Here is a 23,352-nt window from a genome sequence, read left to right on the forward strand (position 1 = left end):
CATCATCCCTATCACAACGCTATGTCTCTAAGGCATGCCGTCCTAAACACGATGAGATTGAAAGCCAGCTGGCTTCCCGCACGTCCCATCTCGTGTACCTGAGGGAGGGAGAAGGGGATCTGAGTTTGCTCTCAGACGTGCCACCTTCATTCCTTCTTAGTGTCTCCTCTTTTGTTTTCCCATTTCCACCATTACAATCCACCATCCTTCCTCCCTCTTCAAAGCTGCTTCACTTTTCCTAGAGGTTAAAATCCTTTTTTTTTTTTTTTTTTTTTTTTTTTTTCTGTATGTGTGTGTTGGAGGCTGGCTTCTAACATTACTTTTTCTCCTCCAGCTTGGAGCTTAAAACTGAGCGTGATGTCTGAGGCTGTTGTCTAGAATAACTTCTGTGCCGGGTTGGAGAGAATGGAGAGGCTGAAAAACTGACCACATGGGACAGTGAGGACAATGGATTTAGAGGAATCAAGCCACTGGCTTACAGACGTTGGGTGTTTATGGACACGAAACCCAACTAGGGGTACCTGCCCGATGCATTAGCTAAGGGGGCTCGGTAGGATGTTGGTTAGCAGCTCAAAGTAGCAGAAGGACATCTCAGGAGAAGAGAAATCCCTGCAGGCTGATTCCTGCATACTCTGGCCACCCCCTCTGGTTTGTTTTTAACATGTCTCCACACCCCTCGAGGTATGTACACAACTGCCTGCAGATAGGAGAGCTGGAGCTGTGAGATTCGGCTTGTTTGGCAAGCTGCCACGTTCACAGCCATTTCTGATCTAGCCTTCATGTGGAGGGAAATCCCTGACAGGGGAAGACCTCTTCCGACCTTTGGGCAGCCTATGTCATGTCTATTTCTCATGCTTTCCCTTCTGGGACTTGGCTGGGCCCTCCTCTGTGGAGCTGCTAGCTGCTGCTCATGAAGCCCTGTGCGCTGTGAGGACCTGGGGTTTGTAGGCAATGTTGTCTTGCCCGAGGTTGCTTGCTGTTTCAGAGATGGCAGCTGCCTTCTCTGGAGGGGGCTGCGGCAGATTTACAGCACAGAGGACAGCGTGTCCAGCAGGTCACCACGCTTAGTGCAATGTCTCGTCCTCGAAGCTTCTGTCTTTGAAGCTTCCAGCTCGTGACTCTTTGTAGATTTTAAGGAAGAAGAAGTAAATTCAGCTCTTTCCCTGAAACACCCTGGAGGAGTCTCAGCCTTCATGTGTGTCAGCACAGTACCGGCCCTTGCTGGGGACCAGCATCTGGTCAGCGCTGCCCTAGGGATCATGGAGAGCAGGCGTGCTGTGGCGGAGAGTTCCCTAGGCCTCGTCAGCCCCGGTCTTTGGGGAATGGGTCCAGGAGCTATAGACACTAGAGATACAAGGTTAGAAGGAGCAAAGGGAGGGGAGAAGGTGAGGAGTAGAGCAGGACTGTACCTTCCTCCTTGCAGCTGCCATCCTTCCATGAGGCTGAGCCATCAGGAGAAGCAGGATCCTTTCACCCTGGGCATACCCAGCAGGAGAGCAGCCTGCTTCAGTAAGCCTTGTCTCTGCAGGACTTAATTTTCTTTTGCTCCATGTTACCTGCCCTGGTTTGGGGCATTTGGCTGAGCAGGTTACACAGGGCACATTGCAGGCATGAAAGCAGGAGACTGGCTTGTCCCAGGGGACGTGTGGAGTATCCAAAGCCAGTTTGGGAGGGCAAAAATATCATGAATTTAATAAACTCTTCAAGGATTGGAGTGAAGGGAAAAGGGGGGAGTTTACAGGTAGAAACAGAGAGCTGGAGGCTAGAGGATCAGGCAATATACAGTCTCCATGAAGCTCAACCAGGCCTGGGGCAATTCTCATCAGTGGCTTTGGGTTGCCTCCTGCTTCATCCCTCTTCTTCCTCCCACACTTCTTGGCCTTGGCAGGTCCCTGTCTAGGTGCTGCTGGCCATCCCCTCTGATGTGGGGGCTGGAGTATAGCCTCATCCCAGCTCCGCTTGCCTTGGGATGGGCTAGGCTCACTTGCAGCCATGGAAAGGTGAGACAAGACTACAAAGCAAGTAATGCTTTGGCAACAATGCTTACCCCTTCAGAAATACCATCTCCTTAATTTTGAGGGTCAAGAGAAGGATTTTGGTGGCTGGGTTATCCTACTGCTGGCCTGAGGAGGTCCACCTGTCCACTACCCACCAGGATTCATTTGGAAGCAGGGCATTGTGGCAAGAGGTCCATGGGGCCCACGCTGCAACTGATTAAAAAAAAAAAAAAAAAAGTCCACCTAGATGTATTGAGCTTAAGTAGGGTAAGATGATGCCAAAGAGGAAGCCCCTGCTCTGAGCATGCTGGGAGGTCAGACTGGGGGGACCACTTCCCAGTGACATGTGTGAGGGGAGGGTGTGCCAGAGCTGCCTCCCTCCCCGAGCACACTGAGCACATCTCTGTCCCCCTCCCTCCCCACACACAATGGGGAGGACAGTTCCTAAAAAAAAAAGAGACCGAACCATTCCCTGTGGGGCTGTGCTGCTAGATGTTGCTGCACTATGGAGTGTCGGCGCCAGGAGTGAGAGGCCATGGGGTGGGGAGAGAGATGGAGACACAGAAAGAGAGAGAAAAGTGTGATGCAGAGCTGTAGGGATGTGGGGCAACGGGGTTGTCTTGCTGCAGGACCTCAGGTGCTTAGCCAGAGGCGTTGATGTAGAGCTGGCTCTTGAGGATGTAGTCAATTACAGGCTGGCAGAGGTAATCCACAACATGTCCATCCCCATGCTGCAGGGCCAGTCTGGGGGAGTGGGAGAAGAGGATGGGTCAGAGGGGTTGGGTGGCCCCTTTCCAGGGCTGACCAGGGCTGGAAACACTGTGGTGTCCCCATGAATGGAGGGGTTGGCTGGGGACACCCTGATTCCCCCCCATAGCAGGAGGCCCTCAGCATCACCCACCTGCTTTTGGTGGAGCTGATGACTGACATGGGGTGGTTCGAGTCGTCTTTCACCACCAGGATGTTGCTCTATGGAGGGAGGAAGAAGAAAGAAGCAAAGGGATGGCCCGAAAGCCAGTGTCTTCCAGTGCCCAGTTGCCGATGGGGAGCTGGGCAGGGCTTGGTGGCCCCATTGCTGATCCCAGTAACCAGCTGGGGCAAAACCAAGGTGGAATTCTACGTGTGTCGTGTCGTGTCCTCCCCCCCCCCCCAGCCCTGTATGATTTTGGTGGGGCCGGGTGTCACTTTGTGGCTCTCATTCGGGCTCACGAGAAAGTTTCATCTCATGGAAGTGGTGCAGCAAAGGGCAACAGCAAGAGCAACAAAGATGATGAAGTGTCTGGAGGGAAAGATGTGTGAGGAGTGGCTGAGGTCCCTGGGTTTGTTCAGCCCAGAGCAGAGCAGGCTGAGGGGAGGCCTCATGGCAGCCTGCAGCTCCCTCATGAGGGGAGCGGAGGGGCAAGTGCTGAGCTCTGCTCTCTGGGGACAGAGACAGGACCCGAGGGAATGGCATGGGGCTGGGACAGGGGAGGGGCAGGCTGGGGGTTAGGGAAAGGTTTTGTACCCAGAGGTGGTCGGGCACTGGGACAAGCTGCCCAGGGCAGTGGGCACAGTGCTGAGCCTGCCAGAATTCAAGCAGCGTTTGGACAATGCTCTCAGACACAGGGTCTGATTTTTGGGTGGTCCTGTGTGGAGCCAGGAGTTGGACTCAATGATCCTCGTGTTCCAGCATGAGGTATTCTCCGATTCCCCGACTGTGTGTGAATCCCCTTACCTTGTACTTGCGGAGTATTGAGGAGTGGTTCATGATCCGATCAGGATCTGCTCCATCCCGGGGGACCACCACAATCCCGAACTCCCCAACAATCACCTCCATCTAGAATCAACCCAAAGAGAGTTTTCATAACCTTGCAGAGCAAAAACTGCTACCATCTCCCATCCTACCCTACCCCCTCCCCCCAAATGGAGCCGCACACCCCATGAATGCTTAGCAAAGGTCTGGATGGAGCTAGCCTCAAATTTATTCCCTTTCTGGACAACCTTTGGCAGAAACTTGGATTTATTAAGGAGTGCTGCTGGTGACATGTTGAGTGGTCTGTGGTAGATGAAATAAAAAGGAACAGGGTTAAATTCTATTAATGGGGGTCAAAGTTGGGCTTTAGGGAGGACCTGTCATGGTGGGAAGGCTAGCAGCAGCAGATGTTGCCTGAGGAGGACATGAACTCAGCCTCACTGGAGATTTGAGTGGAAGAGGCGGCAGCTGCACTGCTGGAGCAGGCACGTTATCTGCACAGCCCTTCATCCCTGCCTCTCTTTGTGTTTACATTATTATTTACTGTTCTCTCTGAGATGGTGCTTTGTGGCTGGCTCACCATGGCTGGGTTCTCCTCAGGACAGAAGGGAAGAGGTTTGGAGGCACTGATCCCAGCACCATGCAGCTTGCTCCCAGCAGCCTGGGACAAAGTGACTTGCCCAGAGCTGGCTGAAGCATTTTTTATTTCCAGTGGCCACCAGCTGTGATTCAGAGCACAGAAGGGGGTGAGCAGGTCAGTAATCCATCCCCTCTCCCTAGGGCTCGTGTTTGAGATGGGCTCCTGTCTCAGTGCACTGAACCGTGCCAGAATCCTAGCAGTTCACAGTAAAAGCACAAACGTCTGAGCAAAACACGGAGTTAGGCATCTCCATAGGGGTCATTTGCCATCTGCAGGTCAGATCTGCCTTTGCAAGGGAGGAGAAAAGCAACTTCTCCATCACTTGCCTTGCATTCTGCCATGTAGATGTAGTTTTGGATGCCTGCTCTCCCCACCAACCTCACCACAGCCATTACTGCAGCTGGCCTGCTTGCTGCTCCACCGTGAGATGGTATCAGACAGCATCTGGCTGAGGATTTGAGACGATTTTTCTTCTTGGTCTTAACTCCTTTTTTCTTTCCTCCTTTATTATTGTTTTTTCTCCTTTAATTGTTGTTGTTATTATTATTAATCATTCTTTTATTGAGTGCAAGCTGTTGGTACTGTTTCAAATGTCTTTAATTTCTAATGTCAGGACAACACTTATCTTACAGCAGTTTTATAAACCTCTGCTTTCCTACCTCGACACCTTACTCTGTTGGGGCACACACCTACTTGATTCTGTCTCCTTCCAAGAGAAAACAAATGGGACTACATTCTTCAAAATCCTCTAGGAGAGGGCTACCCTGCAGCAGCTGCGCCTTGGCAAGCAGGCACAGGTTTGGAGGCCAGGAGAGCCGGGCAGGGTTGCTGACATGGTTACTTGTGCAGGGGTGGCAAGGGCTGGGGGCGGTGGGGACAGCCGGGATGGCTCCTGTGAGCCTGGAGGACCTGGGCAGCTCCCGGCAGCGCTGGGTGCAGGGGAGGCAGCAGCGGAGGAGGGATGGAGCCTGCACGGGGGGTCCCAGCGGCGACTCACATCAGACTCATTCCAGAGGCCGGGGATGCAGAAGGACTCCAGCAGGTCACTGCCGCAGAGCAGGAGGATGCGGAGCTCTGAAGGAAGGAAGCAGAAAAGCTCAGAGGTGGGGCAAACTGGGCTGGGCAGACCTCCCCTCCTTGCTGTCATCCCATTGCTCTGCTTGAGTGAGTCCTCTTCTACCAAAAAAAAATCCCCCCTGCCACCAAAACGTGTCCTGCTAAAGATCCCATGGTCCTTCTTGCATCCCCAGTGGTGCCAAACAGGAAGTTCACACTGCACTACCCCATAGGCTATTTCATCTCCTCTTGTGTGCTGCTATGTTATTGCTGTCTGCTCCTAGGTGGCTGCTGTGCCCTGGAGGTGAGATATCCCATGGGGCAGGAGTCATTTCTGCATTTTATGGATGTGCATAACTGCTCTGTGATCTGCTGCGGGGGCTTGATCCTCAGAGAAATGTGGAGAGCCCAGGGGAGGTGATGGTCCCAGGTCCCTTGCCACCAGGGTTCCTGCACTACTGAGCACCGGCGCGGCATGGCAAGGGGCGGGGTACTCACCAATCTCCTCGTATCTCATCACTGTCCCCAGGTTGGCGTTTTCATCTGGGGGGAGGCAGAAGAGAGGTGCTAGTGCCTGGCGAGGGTGCTGGGGAGGGAGAGAGGGCCTGGAGGTGGTGCTGGGTGTCTCCTGTACCTACCCACAAAGGTGAAGCGCTCCATGGGCGGGCGAACACAGCAAATCCGACTCAGGCTTTCTCCCACCTTCCCCAGGATCTTTGCTAAAGGCAGAGAAGAAAAGAGGTAAGATGGGGACAGGCTTTGTCCACGGCTGACCACTCGCACAGAGTACGGGAGGCTCCCACACATGGGGACAGCAGCTCCCACCACCTTCTCTGGCAGACGGCTCAGCCTTCTGCCAAAAACCAAATATCTATCGGGTGCAATGGAGCCTGCTGAGAGACCTGACCCAGGCCAGCCAAAAAATGTTTTGTTTTGTTTTGTTTTCAGATGGAGCAGGGGAGGGCAGAAATATGCAGCCAGGAGAGTAGAGGGAGCTGGACTGGTTTTCATCAGGAGCATGGACATGGGGCAGCTTAACATGGAGGTATAGAAATCTTTTGTTTGATTTAGGAAAACCAACCAAAAATAAGTATGAGTCATGAGGCAGGTGCCTCTGGTCAATCTTGGGGATCTCAGGGCTGCAAACAGTTCAAGCACTCTGCCATTCCCTATCTCTAGTGGTGCCAGCATGCCAAAAAACTGTGAGGAGGATGAGGGAAACCTCTGCTCCACCATTAGTGGTGGAGGAGGATGAGCTGGAGGAGCTCGGGAGAGCTCAACCCAAAGAGACATGTGTTTGGTAGCTTGGGCTGGGATGTGAGGACCGGGTGGCCAGCTCCTCCTCTCCACCCCCAGTGCCACCTACCTGCAGTGGGCTTGTTGGAAACGTTGTTGTTCTGGTAGATGGGCTGTGGAGACTCGTTCTGGGGCTGTCCGATCACGGGGGTAATGGAGGGGGTGTTGACGTTGGAGAGGATGCAGCCAGTCACTCTCTGCAGCAAGGAACAAGTTTAATTGAAAGGGTGGCTTCCCCAAGACTGGAGGTGCCTCCCAAAACTTTTACCACCCCAGCAGCAAGTCCCTGTACCCAAGGATAAAGGTCATCACTAGTGACAGACACATCCAGCCTCATTTTAGGATTCCTGTTGCTATGTGACCCCACCAGATGGATCTTGGGCCCAATGAGTTGTGATTATGGCTCAGGACAGCGGGGTTGGGATTTTGCACCGGCCCTTAAAGCTGGCAAAGTTGCTGTTGTCTTGTGCACAGGCAGGTGCAACCTCTGTCTCTTGGAGGTGCCCATAAGTTCTGAGAACTTCTGCCTGGGCATTTGGAAGGACTGCCTCCACACCCACTCCTGGTGTGCACAGGATGCAGGTGGCCATCATCCCTGGCTGGAGGTGACGTCCAATTGAGTGGCTGTGGGATTGAAGCCACTCCTCACGTTTTGCCCTGGCAGAGTGTGCTGGTGAGCCCACCTCCAAGCAGTTTTTGCACAGCAATGAAGTTCTGCTTTAGAGGAAGTGTTCCTTGTTATCTACTGCTCCTCGCTTGGTGCCTGCTTACTGGTGACAGCACAACCAGCTGATCTGAAGGGCACTGCTTTTGCGTACAGGGAAGAGGAGCATACAATAGCTGTGGCAAGAGGCCTTGCACACTCCTCTAGGCCAGGCAATTGTCTGCATCTTCTCTGTTTTGGTCTTTGGTGCCCACCTCTGGGTTCAGGAGCACCAGCTGGGTGAAGGATGGTGTCTGCTGCCTGATCACGGCATGGGATCAGGTCGCAGGGTGCCTGCAGTGCAAGGGCACTCACCTTCATCAGGTCACGGTGGTGCTCCAGCACGCTGCAGGTGGTCTGCCAGGTGTCCTGGTAGCACTCCCAGGGGTCCACCCTGCAGGAGCAACAGCATTGGCTGATGTCCTTACGTGTCCTTCCTCCATCCCTTCCACCCAGCTCTTCCTGGCGGTTTCATCCCCACTTGTCCCTTCCTCGCACAGTCCCCTGTGTGGGACAGGCCCTGAACGCATGTGCCCGTGCCCAGGCTCCTTCCTGCTCTTGGTACCCAAATTCCACTTGGCTTGGACGCGTCTATGTGTGCTATGACCCTCCTTCCTGAAGGCAGCTGAGATGCTGCTCCCACCTCAGATGTGGGCCTCCTGCAGGCCAGTGCTTGCCGGCCCCTTGGCCCTAGCACCTGTCCCTGTGGTGGCTCAGCCTCTGTCACCCACAGACTATTTGGGCTGGAAGGGACCACGAGGACCACAAGGACCACGAGGACCATCGGGGCCACTCACCGGATCCAGTCGGAGGACTGCACGGCCAGCTGGCACATGGTCAGGCGGTGCCGGCTGGAGACCAGGCCCTGCAGGAGAGGGGCGAAGGAACGATCAAAATGAAGATTAGAAGGAGACGGCCCATAAACACAGCTGCAAAAAGTGATTTAATCTCCTCGTTTCTGGGTGAGGGGGAGTCCTGCCTCTCAGAGCTGCGGCAGACAGCCTGGTTACCTGGGGTATGGTGGCTGCAGCCCCAGGATGCTGGGCAAGGCAGAACGTCTCCTCTCCTATGCTTTTTTTTTTTCTTTTTCCCTCTAGAACACACTTTGAAAGCTCACTTGTATTGTTGCTCTCCTCAAAATAAAATAGGGTTTTAAAATCATTTAGACAACCCAACCCAAGCAGAATGACCACCATCACCTTGCTTGGCAGCAGTTCTCTTTGCTCTCCAGTTTTAGTTGGTTACAGGGTCTCGCTCCAAGTTTTATCTAAAGCCTGGGTGGGTTTATCCCTCTCCATCTTCTTGGAGGCATTCCCATGGCTCCAGGATGCTCAACATGGCACATACAGAGAGGAAAGAGATCACGAGGACAACTCACCATCTTCCCGTAGGAGTCATGCACAGGCGAGACGATGCCACCGATGACGATGAACCGCCCAGTCTTGTGCAGGTAATCGCGGGCCCTCTCTGGGGGGGAAGAACAAGAGGGGGTCAGTACACCAGCCCAACCCACTGAGCCCTGCAAAACCATATTTTTGGCTTTGCCAAATGCCCTTTGAGGGGCTCACCTGCAGCTTCATATGGCCATCACCTTCCTTGCCCTAAAAGCTGCACCCTCAGCTCCCAGCTGTGAATCTGGAACCTCTCACGCCCCCCCCAAATTAGTAATTTCCATCATTTAGGCAAGGGTTCCAACATCTTCATCCTCCACTGGCTTTTATTGTCTTCTGCAGGGCTGACCAAAAAAAATTTTGTTCCTCCAAGTTTTGACATGCAGAAAAAAGAATATTTTTCATGAAAATAGCATTTGGGATGGATAGAAGTCTAGAAAGGTACTGTGATTGTCATGCCCCTGGGACAGCCAGTGAGACATTTGTCAGCCTTAGTGCACCTCCTAGACTCCCCCTAAACCCTCTCTCTGGCTTTCTTCCCGGTCCTTGTGCCCTGTGCATGCTGGTGTCTGGAGAAATAAAAATGGGGTTGAATAATTTGGTTTGTGCAGAGGAGCAGGGAGGACATCTTGGCTTGCCCAGCCCTGTGATAAGGGTCACCAAGGGAGAGAAAATGGGTTGGAAAGGGGGTTTGAGAGGAATAGGGGTGTTGGGTGGAGGAGGTTGTCCCCTTTTGGGCAGTTTGCTAAAATCAGTACTACTGCATGATTATTGCTGTGCGTGGTATAAGTTATGTACATAAAAACACCCTATGCAGAAGCTTGAGAGCCCCTTGTGCATGCTCAGGACCTCCACAAACACTGAACCAGTCCCCAGAAAAGCCTAAAATCTTGCTCTGACCCCAGATGCCTGTGTGCATTTAATGGACAAGTGTTGCAGAAAGGGAGCTTTGTTCCCATTTACAGCTGCGGAGTGAGGATTATGTGGTGACTTCCCTGGGACTTCCCTTTATAGCCTGCTGTGATGGCCAAATATGCACTTAAGAAAAAAAAAAAAAAAAAAAAAAAAAAAGGCCGTCTTCTCCATTTTGTGTGTTGTAAAGAGGAATCATAGGGGAAGAGTGGCAGCTTCTCCTTCTTGGATGCTCTTATTGATGTTGATAGAATCACAGAATCACAGAATGGCTCGGGTTGGAAGGGACCTCAAGGATCAGCTGGTTCCAACCCCCCGCCATGGGCAGGGACACCACCCACAAGATGTGGTTGCTCAGGGCCTCATCTAACCTGGTCTTGGACACCTCCAGGGATGGGGCATCCACAACCTCTCTGGGCAACCTGTGCCAGTGCCTCACCACCCTCTCAGTGAAGAATTTCCTCCTAACACCTAATTTAAATCTCCCCTCTTTTAGTTTAAAACCATTCCCCCTCGTTCTGTCATTATCCACCTGAGTAGAGTCCTTCTCCATCCTTTTTATAAGACCCCTTCAGGTACTGAAAGTTTGCAATGGGGTCACCCCGAAGCCTTCTCTTCTTCAGGCTGAACAGCCCCAGCTCTCTCAGCCTTTCTTTGTAGGAGAGGTGCTCCAGCCCCTTGAGCATCTTTGTGCCCTCCTCTGGACCCGCTCTAACATCCCCACATCTTTCATGTTAACATCTTTCCCATGAGTACCTCTAAAGTTAATCAGTTGTGAAGGGGGAAGGTGTACTTTTTTTCTTTTTCTGAACCTGCCCTGGGATCTCTTACAGACTAGGAAAAAATAATAATAAAAAAGACAGCATAGGGTATAAGTTTTGCATTTAAAATACCAAGAAAAAAGTAAATTCTCTAACAAAAATGGTCATGGACTCTTAAATTAATGCATCCTCTCATTAGTTCCTGCTTTGCTCTGGACTGATTTTCCTTGCCAAAAGAAGACTGAAAACACTGCCCTGTTCACCTCCAAGCTTACTATTTGTGTGCAGCATCTTTGTCAAATTCACTCTAAGGAAAGCAGAATGGCTTCATGGTTGTGAAGGTGACCTATACTCTTAGTTGGGCCCAAGTTTTTGGTGGCCAAAGCCAAAAAGTTCAGCCAGATACCCACTTCCTGAGGGCTGTGTGAGCGTGAGCTAGCCCAGCTCTGACCACACACCCCTGGGCACCGACCCCAACCTGCACCGCATCCTCTCCGCAGCGGCTCTCAGGACAGATCGGACCTGAGTGCCCTTCGGAAAACCCTCTGGGTACCTGCAAGCAAAGGAGTGGAGCCCCAGAAACCCCGTATAATTCCAGCAGCTGTAGGCAGAGAAAGTGCTTGCCCATTTCCTTAGCAAGTCCAACAGCCCTGGGAGGACAAATCCTTTCGGATGTCCAGGTGCCCCTGGCAGTGCAGCTCACGGGAGGAAGGAAGTGGATGTTCTTGCTCTGAATTGCTCACTTGCTATCTAACTGCACAGCAGTCTTTTGAGAAACCTCTAAGAATTCTGTTACTCTACAAAATATATATATAAAAGTTGGGATTTGCATTTGCAAGAGCTTGACATCTATGTCAGAAATACAGGACAGAAATACCAAACACCAGGAGACAGAAGGTAAATGCTGGGACAGTGACAAGAGACCTGGGGCAGGTGGCACCGTGGCTTTGGGATGTCACAAGATGATGGTGTGAGTTTGTGGCCCATGAGTGCTGTAATCACAAAACCTCATGAAACACAAAACCTCATGAAAGCCTTGTGGTTTTTTGTTTGTTTGTTTTGTTTTCTTTCTTTCTTTTTTCACAGATGTAATTTTCTTGGACTGAATTACTCTTCATTGTAGGGATGGAGAAAGCTACAGGCAGCCATAGCCATGCCTGTCCAAACACATAAGCTTATCCAGCGTTGAGTGTCATCCTATATACAAGGCAAGTGAAAATCGCTTTAGGTCTTCTAAGAGGGGATGGTGGTGCCCACGGCGTGGATGGTGGAAAGTGGTGGAGGTCACGACTGGTGCGGAAAGGGCTGAGGGTGAGTCTTCGTCTGCCTTTGGGTCTTCCAGCCCAAATGCAGCGGTGCTGTGCACACGGTGGGGTTAAGCTGAGTTGCTCCATGCCAGAGTATGACCCGTGGGTTTATTTGTTTGGTTTGGTTTGGTTGTTTTTTCTTGGTTTCTGGAAATGGGATGTTGGCTTTGTTGGATCATTGCTTTGAGCAGTCGCTGCTCTGACGCTGTGGTGCTTGGTGCTTCCTCCAAAGCCCTGGGCCATTACACCCTCTCAGAAAATGCCTTTTTAAATAAGAATTGTATCTTTCATGCAAAGCATGCTTCTTGTGAAGAGCAGGTTGAAGACTGTGCAGACATGGGGGTGCCAAAGATAATGCATTGGTGTCGCATTCCTCTTCTCATCTGTATTCCTTATGGTCAGCTGTCGGTGCAGCTCCCAGCCTTATCTCCCTGCTTATGCAAAGATTGCTGCTTGGGAACAAACAAACACACAGAAACAAACAAACAGAAAACACAGAAAGCCGTTGGTCTCAGGAGTCTGGGTCCCAGGTTTGTTGGGTTCCTGGCCTATTTGTCACTGTGCTCAGCCTGGTGACGAGGTTTCCAAGCCGATGGCTCTTGAGTCTGGCCTGAGAGAGCAGGGCTGGACTGAAATAAAACAGCTTTTTGGTGAGGAAAATGTTGGTGGTGGGAGCTGAAATGCTTCTCTGCATCCTCTGAGGTCTCCACTCCACCAGTGCCGGTGCCTGGCAGGATGGGGCAGGAGCTGGGGACATCACACGGAGCAGCAGGGGTGCTGGTGTTGAGCATTCCAGTACCAGCAGTGGGCTTTTCTCCAGCGTTGTGGCCAGAAGAGCAGGGCTGAGCTGCTCTCCTTGCGCCCCAGCCTCCAGGCCCATCCTCAGCCCGGTTCTGCCCGGCACCATGTGCCAAACGCCTGCCACATCCACACCAACCATTACTGGCCAAGGAAGGACAGAAGGAGCCCGCTGGGGGACACAGGTCCTGCTGACACCTCCCTGCTGGCTGGGATTGTGTCCCCAGCCCAGCCCTCCTCCCCTCTGCCACAAGTGGATTTTGTGTGGTTTTGGCACTGCCGCCCCCTGCGAGACAATAGTGAGGCAAGGACTGATCACAGGGCGTGCTCCAGGGCTACAGAAATGATAAATGATTGTTTTGTGTCCAGATCGCTCCAGAAATAGCATCCTGCTCCCCTGCTAGGAAGTCGCTGCTTATTTAAGAGACATTGCTTTTTGGAGATTTTCACCTACTATATTTAATGGTCATGCTTCCGCCCCCCTGGCGCCGCTCCATCGCCTCAATTGATGTTAATGAAATCAAATATTCCTCGTGTTTAATCTCTCAAGGTGTGATTTCAAATGTTTTGCCTTTGTCCCCGATTCATCCCCGCCCCTAAGAGTTCCTCTCTCCTTTGTTTTCTCCCAGACGAGGAGATGCAGCCCGGGGGATGCTGCGGAGCCACTGCTACAAACCCGCACAGGCACTGAGGGCAGGGCGGGTGCCTTCCCCCCGGCCAAAATTCCTGCTCCTGCAGGGACCAGTGACCCAGATACGCAAGCACAATGCTTTATCCTTTAGCCAGCAGCACTTTTGGGTCTAAATCTTGTTCCATACCCCGTGCCTAAGTCAGGCAAGGAGCCAGCAGTTATTCTCAGCCTAATTGAGTGATGTATACAAATATATATATATATGACTCCGAATGCCAAATCGGGGATGTATTTGTGGCTGTATCCACTTGGGCCTTCAAATGATGCTGAAAAATGAATTTGGGTACTGGGCTGGGGCAGCTCTCGAGGCTGAGCTGTGTGACAAACCCGTCGTTTCCCTGTCCTCCAGCACTCCTTGCCCGCCCGCCTGGCTTCTGTGGCCCGGCTCCCCGGGGCACACGGCGATGTCCCTGCTGCAAAAACAAGCCCTGGCTGCTCTCCAAGGAAAGCTTCACTTTCCAAAGAAGCAGGAGGTAGAGCTATCCCATTAAGCCCCGTTAATGCTTAATGATTTTTCATCTCCAAGCTAATTGCTCTGTTACACTTTCCCCCCACCCCTTTAGTCCTGAGCTGCATCCGGGCATTGGATGAAGAAGAAAATCGGGAGGGACTTCCATGCTAGATGGCTTCAGTTGTTGCTGCACTCTTCTTTTAATGGCTTTTCACAGGCACAAAAAAGAACCGGCCAGCGGATACCTTGATACTAGAGGTGGAAGCCAAGGTTTTAAAGCCTCCAGAGGTGCAGCGCCTGCACACCCTCCCTGCACCCCCCCAGGCCCTGGAGAACCGCCTGAAGGATGAGTGAGAAGGCTCAGGCCATTGCCATCTGTGGCCCACTCGTGGCATCCTGACTTTAAAAACAACAACAAAAAAAAGAGAGAGAGAAGGTTGAAGGCTGAGTCAGTTCCCCTACACGAGACCCAGCCAGATGGGGCCTTGGAAGGGATCAGGACTGTCCCAGTCCGTCTGGGTCCCTGTCACAGAGCCTGAGAGGACGCATTGCAGGGAGAGCCTCACCCGGGCCAAGGTGCTTTTCCTCTCTGGGTGATCCCACCCCGGAGCTGAGGAGCAATGTGTGCAGGGGCTCCTTCCTCTTCCAGCGCAGTGTTTTCTCAGCGTTTCCAGAGAAATGGGCCAAAATGATTACAGGTGAGCATTTGAGGACAAAATGCCCCACACCCACTGAACTGGAGCAAGGAACAGTGCAGAGCTGTGCCCTCCTGAGCAGGAAGGAAGGAAAGAAGGTGTTGCAGGGACAAAGAGGTCTGGTTTTGCCACGAACCCCTGGGGATGTGAGTGCCACCTCCAATGGCTGCTTTTCTCATTGCCCGTCTCCCCAAGGAACCCACCAGCCATTTCGGGGGGAAACACCAGCCCACAGCAAAGATCCTCCCGTTCCCCCCAGGGTCTGACCCCAAACTTGCATCGCATGGCTGTGTCTCTGATTAAAGCCCAAATATCAGCGACCAAAATAAACCCTTCGGCAAACAAAGGTGAGTGTGTTCCAGCTATTCCCAACTGCTCGCTTTGGGAACGGCTTTTATTGCCTCAGGCCTGTGGATAGAGTCAAGTAGGACAAACTCGGCAGCAGAAGGCACATGGCAGATATTTTCATTACTCTGCCATGGAAATGGTCCTGTTCTTCTTCTGCCAGGATGCTGGTGGATGTAGGACAGGTGCCTCGCTGCTCATCCCCAGGGAGGTGCTGCTCCCCACTGCAGCCAGCTACAGGCAGGTACATCCCTGTCACCAAGAGCACTTTTTTTTTTTTTTTTAAAGGGAGAAAAAAGAGGATTCTTTCACTTGTTTCCCACCGGCTTCCTTTCCTGTGCAATCAAATGGGGTTTTTCTTGCATATCCAAACTATGGCAGCACATCCCAGCGAGCACGCTGCCTGGGCACAGCCCTGGGGGGGCAGGGACGGGCACTGCTCCTGCCGGAGTGCGGTTGCACGGTGGCTCCTGAGACCCCCATTTACTGAGGCACCAAGCAAAGAAGCTGCAAGCAAAGCTGCTCTGTCTGGGTTCCCCATGCTCCACACAAGCTTTTCCGCATCTTCTCCTCAAAATCCAAAGCTGGTTCTGCTGTAGTAGAGGCACCAGCTGGGAGAGCTGAAGCGACGTGCCCAAGGTCGCAGGAGCGATGTGGGCACAGCACGCAGCTAGGTGATGTCCTCAACATCCCAGGGGCTGCTGCTCAAAAGTAACAGGGCAGACCATGCAGGAGGTGTGAGCATCTTAGTGCGAGCCTCTGGTTTTGAAATGGAAGTGGAGCCCCTGGTTCTTGAATGAGGTTGTAGGAGTGGATTTCTGGGCTTGCTTGTGTTTGGTTGAAGCAGAAGGTAGCACGTGGCACGTTTCAGCAGGAGGTGTTGTTTCAGAGACAATGCAGAGCCTCACCAGCTGTAATAAATACTGCTAAATATTTAAGAGCTTATAAATAGTTTAGAAGAACCCTTGAGCAGTTATTGATGAAGTTTCAGACGGTGCTGGGGAAGCTCCTCCGCTCTGTGGATCAGAAGGATGGGATGAGATGCTGGATGGAAGCTCGGGGGCAGTGGGTCCTCCTCTAGGGCGCGTCAGAGCTCAGCCCAAGTTAACATACAGGATGCTGAGCCGTGAGCACGGAGTGGAGTTTGCCCTGCTATGACTTCCAATGTCCGATAACTCACCTGGAGGGTTATAAATAATATCTCTTCACGTGGCCAGACCTCAGTGGGGATGAAATGGCAGCATGAGGCAGCCTTCGCTTCTTGCTCGTGGTGCAGGCTGTAGAGGCAAAGCCTCTCTCACATCCCTGATGAGCTTTTGCTAGAGGGAGAATTTTGCTTCTGGTCATCTGTAGATATTTTTGCACTTAAGGAAAAGCGGACAGGACGAGCTGTCCCTCTGCTCACCCATCTCTCCCAGCCCTGTTCCAGGCAGTGCAGAGCTCATTAAGCTGCCTTGCACTTCAGCTGTCTCAACTAGTAAGACAACGTGACTCCTGAAATTCAGGCTATTGAAACAACACAAGAGTGGCAAAAGCCTCAGCCCCTGCTTTTTCCTTCGCCTTTCCTTCCCAGGCTCGGTCCTTTTGGCTCCAAAGCCCACTGATGTAGCACAACGGAGCTCCAAGGGCTGCTTTGAACAAGCAACGAGCGGCCCAGCCCACTGGGATTTTTAATAGCTCAAATTCTCTTAAGAAGCAAAGCAACGGAGAGTTTTACTTTTAATGGCGGAGCCCTCTGCCATTGTTTTCCGAAGTACTGCGTTTCAGTCTACTGCATTGTATTTCATGGTGTCAGAGAGATTTTTTACCTGTCTTACTGGCTGGGATACAAACTCACCTCAACAACAGATGCACGTCAAATATGGGGAAAGTTCAGTTCTAGTTAGACAAAAAGGGTGGGGAAGGGAGGCCGGGGAGATTTGCTGAATTTCAGGGCTTGAGATTCCCCCAACACACAAGCTCTGCTTCTCTATGCGTGCCCAGGGCTCGGAGCTGTGTGAGATGAAGTGTGTGGGCATATCCATGGCCAAACAGACGTAAAGCATGTAGGGTGCTGAGAGCCCCTGCTCAGCAACCCAGAGCTCGATGAACCACACTGCAGCAGACGAGGAAGTCTGGATGCAGCAGACACTATAGATTTAATTAAAATCACCCGCTCGCTATCGATGCTTGATAGCGCAGAAAAAAAACGGTGTAAATAAAACCAGACGCCTCTGACAGAGTGAAATAACAGCACTGTGGCCCTTTCCTTGGGGTTTGCCCAAAGTGCTGCCTTCAAATCCAGCTCTGAGCATCCTCCATGCCCCAGCCTCCAGGATCCCATGGGCACTGCACCACCAGGGATCGAAACCGTCCTGTGCCAGGACAGAGGGGCCAGGAAACACTCCACTAACCAAAGCCTGATGAACAGAGGGGGGAATGGGGGTGGAGGAGTGTGCAGGTCAGGTTTGACGTGTGTCAGAAGTGCCAAAATGGGAAATATTGCATTTGGAGAGTAACCTTTTGTTCTATAATTTAAGAAAAACAAACAAACAAAAAATCAATATTAAAGCACTGCATTTTGATTGACCTGATACGCCTCCTCCGGGTCCCCGAGGTTTGGTTTGCAGGAATTATCGGGACAACCCCACAGATCTCGTAGATTTATGGGGTAGGACAAGCCCTTTCCCACGCAGTGCTACAAAGCAGCTCACCCAACAGAAGCTCTTCCCCTCAGCTCCAACACTTCGTTACCTCCCTCTCCAACCCTGAAACACCCTGAGAGGGAACCACACCAACCGTACAGCCTGTGACCTTGCACAGGGACGCCTTTAATCCCAGTACTATGCCCAACACTACCTTCAAAGTGAGCTGCATTTTCTTTTTTTTTCTTTTCTTTTTTATTTTTTAATTTAAGATATGCTTTCCATCTTGCTCTGGAGGCTGCCCTGTGGTTTTGTGCTCTGGAGGAGACACAGCTGTGCTGGGGTTCCCTGTGCTGGGACGTGGCAGGGAAAGGCTTTACTTGTCAAAGCTGGCAGAGCGCCGGCACAGGCTCCAGTACGTTTGCATCACCATGCAGATAGTATTTTGCTTTTGACATTGGCCCATTGGCTCTTGTCCTTTGGGTGGCATTGCTTGCATGGGGAGGAAGCAGCAGAACTGCAGTGAGGGTAGGATGGGTGCTTCTCACCACAGGCTGAAGCCCACCAGTGCCTCATTAATCCACCTTTTCTTTCCTCCTGGCTTTCCTCCCCTCCCGCCCCCCACATCCTAGGCTGAGTTTCTTGTTGCCACATAAATATAGAAAACACAACTTAAAGTTGTGACTCAGAATACACGTACATCTCAAAGCACATCTAACGCCACAAATAACTCAGAGTGTTTTCAGGGCTATGTGGGTGTTGTCGCAACCCCTTAAAACGGACAGCTGTACAGCAAGCACAGCATCTCACCTCCTTTTCCTTATATGTGATGTTTATGTTTTGTGTTAATTATTAGCTTTTCTGTATGACGTTTATTGTATATACACAGACACAAATCAGGCTCGCTTGGTGAGCCCCAGTGACCCAGCCGCGGAACTGGAGGAGAGGGAAGGAGCCCGGCAGCAGTACCTTCGTGAATGCCAGGGTCAGCCACGGGCTGCAGCTGGAGGTCTGGGGTTGGGACAAGTCCCCAGCTTCCTGGAAACCTGAGCATCCTGATAGTGAGTCTTAAATTCATGTCCAGTGGAAAAAACTAAAAAAAAAAAAATCAGGGAAGAATTCCCCCCGTTAGGAGAGCCTTCCAAATAACCCATCTCTCACCCAGGAAAAATTCTTACGGGCATAGGCTGGCGTTTGGCCTGAATAAAACACGGTAAGATCCAGACTGAGACATGTGATGGGCGTACAGTGGTATGTCTACAGTGGCATGCCAGTGCAAGTCCTATATGTCCTCTCAGCTTAATTGGTGCCATGAATTATGTAGATAAATGGTATCTCTTTATGGTAAGCAACAAACCGTAACAGGCCAATGAAGCCCAAATATTTATCTGAAAAAATAAAGACAGTCATTTTGCACAAATTCAGCTCTTGGAAATACAGCATTTACAGGACATGACACTCTTTTTGTTGGGCTGTCATAGCACAGAGCTCAAGGAGCAATACAAGTTTTGGTCACGATTCCCCTGCCCTCATATGATTCCTCTTTTAAATGGGGATGAGGGAGTCCTCAAACAAAAATGGACAGGGATTTAGGAACTAATTTCCATGTCCCTTAGTTGTAGAAGACTCTCGTATCCCTGTCCCAGTTTCTCAGGACCTTACAGGCCAGGATCTCTCCAGGACATACAGACATAAAATTTCCACATCAAGCCATCCTCTCTGAGCTAAAACATGTCTTCCTGGAAAACTGCTGAGTCCTGATTTAAAGCCTTCCAGTGACAGAAAATCCACCAGGTGCCTGAATGTCTTTTCCTACTCGTTGATTAATTTCACTCAAAAGCACACACCAAATTTCTAGTCTGAAGTTGTGTGGCATCCCAACCTGCTCCTGGCATGTCATCAGTCCCTCCTCTGCTAAGAGAAGCAGCCCCCCCTAGTCCCACATCCCTGCCTCGTGCAGGCACCCCTAGGCCATGATCTCGTTGCTCCTTTGTGGCTTTTGTAAATCTAGACCGAGCCTCTCTCCGCTCTCACCATAAAGCCTGGTTTCCGGAGCTAATGTAATTCTCGTTACTGTTCTTCCAGGAAGGGTTTGCTAATGCAGTATGTAAAAACGAGGCAACCTCTCTTCTTCTGCTTGATACTCCCCTGCTTGCATGCACAAGGATTGCACTCGCTGTTTTTTCTACAGCATCACACTGTTTGTATGCAGAGCACTACGTACGATTGCTCCTCGGTCCTTGACAACATCACCGTTTGGCAGAAGACATTTGTTTGCCTGTTGTTTATATGTGACGTGGTGACGTGCTTTCCTCCTCGCTGGACACATGACTTTGCATTTGACTTCACTGTTTGAGTAAGGCATTTCTATCAAACAGACCGAGTCAGGCAGCACAACTGACTCGTTATCATCATTAATTCCTGTTCTATCCACTTTGGAGTCATTGGCGCCTTTTACCAGTGGGGATTATATATTTTCTTCCAGGTCATTGATAAAAGATACTGAACAGCACTGAGCCAAAAAAAAAATCTCATTGTGTGTCAACTGCAAAGCATTATTTTACTGACCCTTATTTTCTAAAATAAATGTTGTTACTGTTTTTTAGTCCATTGAATATGGGCCACATTGATATTTTTAGTTTTACTTTTCTTAATCAGAATGTCATCTTTAATAACATGGATTACAGAAATCCATTTTATCAATGGTAACAACCAAGACCCTGTAATTTCATTTAATTATGTTTTGATTTTTAAACAGTTCCTCTTGTTCCTTTTTGTTTGCAATTGGTTTTAGCTTAGAGAATGGCACTTTTGAAGTTTTGGGTATATTGGTGTCCAGGAAATCTGCTGGCACGTAGGAAAAGAAATTACAACGGGATCATTTGCATCCAGAAAACCGTTAATTTCTAGCCTGCTGACCGTCTCATTATGATCTACAAAAACAAGGTCTGATGCAGAAATCCCCCAAGCTGATTTTGATTATTATTATTTTTTTTTGTGCTTGGAAACCTGCGTACAGCTTACAGAAACCCCAGGGATGCTTTCCCAGCTGTAGCACAGGACCTTCAGCATCTGCTCTCCAGCCTGATATCCCCCACCAGACATCAAGGATGGATCCTCTCTGCGTGCTCTAGGAAGGCGTGTGAGAGGAGCGAGCCCATCTCTCCACTTCCATCCCATGGGGTGCTCTGCAGCGGACACCTCACCCTCACAGAACCCCCGTCCTCAGGCGGGTGGCTGCTTGTACGGGGATCTCCAGGCAGCCCGAGCTTTATCCGGGCAGTCAGTATTTATGGCATGCCAGGCTGTCTTTGACAGCGACTGCCCTTCCTCCCTGCCTCCATCCCTGCCTCCCTCCATCCCTCCTTTTTCCCTGAGCAGGCTGTGGCAGTGCTTTCAGCATCCCCGCCACCCGGACGGCCTCACGGACTCCCCGTGATACCAATCACCTCGCACGGACGTTTCCGATTCCTGCGGCTGACGACCAAAGGCCAGGCTGGGCATCCTGATGCCCCAGCAGCCGCCTGGATTTTCCTTCACTTACGCCATACCTGGCTGTAGCTGCTTGGCCCGCTCCCTCCCTCCTCCCTCCCCAGCCAGGGAGAAAATAAAAGCGCTGCAGAGACCGCAGGCTCGCGGACACCGCCGGGAGCCTTTGCCAGGACGGCCCCGGGGGTCTTAGGGGCAGGGCCGCGACAAGGGGAGAGAAAACGACCCCCCCCCCCCCCCCCCCTTCCCCGCACCCTGTGCCGCTTCCCACAGCGGGGCCGTCTTCCTCGGCGGCCTCCGGCTGCTGGCGAGGCCGGGACCTCGCCTCCTCCTCCTCCTCCTCCTCCCGCTCCCTCCCAGCCTTCAGCACCACCCGGCCCCGGACAGCCGCCCCGGCCCCGCCGCCCCCGAGGCGCTCTCCCCCCGCGGAGCCCCCCCCGCGAGCCGCCCCCCGGCCCGCCGCGGAGCCTCACCGAACATCTGGATGTGGCCTTTGGTGATGGGGTTGAAGCTGCCGCAGGCCAGCAGGATAACGTGGGTCTTGGTGGTCTCCGTCATGGCCCCGACCCGGCCCCAGCCGCTTTTTGTGTCTCGGTGCGGCTGCGGCGGAGGCGGAGCGGGGGGGAGCGGGGCCGGGGCGGGGCCGGGGCCGGGGCCGCCTCCCGCAGCCTCCCCCCGCCGGCCGTGAGGGGAGAAGGGCGCTGGAAAGCGGGTGGGAACGCCGGAGGGGGCGGCCGGGCAGCTGGTCGGTGCCGTGCAGCTCTGCCTGCAGGACCGCAGCCTTTATTGGCGTTTGCAGGCCTCGGGGCAGGAAAAGAGGGCGCTCCTCAGGCCTCTCCCGGGCGTGCTCACCCCCGTGTGTGCCCGTGCGTGCCCCGTCCTCACAAAACTCGTCCTCCGTTTGGGCTAAAAGTTACTCAGCGGCTTTAAAAGCCACCTGCGGGTACCGAGGGATGGAAACCTCTCTGCTGGAAACCTGGCTGGGACATGGCGTGGCGACTGCCCCGTGCCTGCACAGCACGGTGGTGGTGGGCTCCTCTGCGCTGGAGCACTGACAGAACCACAGCTCCCCCTCCCCCCCCCCCCCCCTTTTTTTTTTTGTTTTTCTTTGCTTTAGTGCTTTTCCCCCAAAGCCGATATAGTATGACGTTGATTTCTTCCCCTAGCATTTAACGAGCTTGCTAAGGGAACAAAGTGCCTGGACGTGGCAACCTCAGACGTTCAGACCCCTCGGGGCAGAAACGTGACTGCTGGATAAAGCACTGGAGGGGCACTGGGGTGACCTGAATTCCCGAGTTTTTGGCACTGAACCAGGAGGTGGCTCTACATCTGCTGCCGGGGGGATGAGGGTGCTACTTTCCCACTGCAGATGCTTCGGCGCCTTTAGCAGAGGCAGCGACCGCAGCTCGGGCTGAGCGCAGGCAGCGATGGTCCCAGGGCTCCTGCCTCACTCCACTGCATGTTGCCTCCTTTCATAGGAAAGAAACTAAAGCTCAGGCAAGGTGCTCCAAACACAATTCTTTTCTTAATCGAAAGCATAAGGGAGACAGCCAACCTGAACCAGTTGGTGACAGAGTGACCACACAGTGCACAAACTAGAAACACGGGGCGGCTGCTGTGGCACGAGCGTGGCTGAGCTGGAGGGAGCTGCCAGAGCTATGGTGAGTAGATCTGAGGCCACACAGGATGGGACAGCCTGTGGGATGTCCTTTTCTGGTGCCCCAAGTCATGCATGGCCATCCAAACAAGGAAGGAGAGAGCAGAGCTCTCACCCAGTGAACAGAGTGATTTCCAGCTGAGGCCTGAAAATTCCTGAGCAGAACCACTGAGCGCTTCTTCCAGCTCAAGAGCTTTTGCTCCCCGTGTGGTTCGTGGCCCGGACAAAGCTGCCACGGGGTGCTGTGGGGTGATGCTCCTGGGGGCCCTTGGGGACACTGAGATCGTGGACCTAAGATCCTGGTGCAGCCACCTCTGCAAACATCCCCAGCACTGCTGGGACGTGACACTGCCTCGTCAGGATATCTCCCAGGGAAGGTCAGCTTGGTAGCAGATTTCTCTCCTGCTTATATTGAGCAGCTGAGCATTGGCCACAGATGCAATCAGCTCTGCTGGCACTTTTCCGTCCCCGATTCTGTCTGAGGTTACAGCTCAGCCGTGCAGGATTGATCTGCGCAGTTATGCTCCGAGCTGGGCTGTGCAGGCTGGGGCTGCGAGATGGAGGCTTTGTCCTTCCCTTCCAAGAGGGATTTGGCTTTTATTTAGTGTGTAAGTACCTCTGTCAAGAACGTGCAGCACACACTGTCAGAATTAAAAGTAAATCCATTAGATACTTTCTGAATTATACGGTTTAAAGGGGATTTCTCTAAGGAATGCAGCATTTTTATTCATTTTTATTTATTTATTTTGTCTTTTTTTTTCCTTTGTCTGGAATGGTATTTGCAAGGGAACAATGAAGACTTTACAC

The 23,352-nt window shown here is 52.1% G+C and overlaps 1 protein-coding gene across 1 annotated transcript; it reads right to left on the reverse strand.

The window, feature by feature from the left end:
- Nucleotides 1-283: 283 nt before the first annotated feature.
- NMNAT2 (nicotinamide nucleotide adenylyltransferase 2) lies at nt 284-21,518 on the reverse strand. Its single transcript, XM_035333680.1, has 11 exons — nt 21,362-21,518; nt 8,803-8,891; nt 8,222-8,289; nt 7,740-7,818; nt 6,792-6,918; nt 6,064-6,144; nt 5,924-5,968; nt 5,367-5,443; nt 3,712-3,813; nt 2,899-2,966; nt 284-2,741 (listed from the first exon to the last, which is right to left on the reverse strand). Exons 1-11 carry the CDS (start codon nt 21,444-21,446, stop codon nt 2,639-2,641), a joined length of 924 nt encoding a protein of 307 aa, XP_035189571.1. The 5' UTR covers nt 21,447-21,518; the 3' UTR covers nt 284-2,638.
- Nucleotides 21,519-23,352: the final 1,834 nt, after the last annotated feature.

This window comes from Oxyura jamaicensis, chromosome 8 (assembly GCF_011077185.1).
Source record: "Oxyura jamaicensis isolate SHBP4307 breed ruddy duck chromosome 8, BPBGC_Ojam_1.0, whole genome shotgun sequence".
Classification (NCBI taxonomy): Eukaryota; Metazoa; Chordata; class Aves; order Anseriformes; family Anatidae; genus Oxyura; species Oxyura jamaicensis.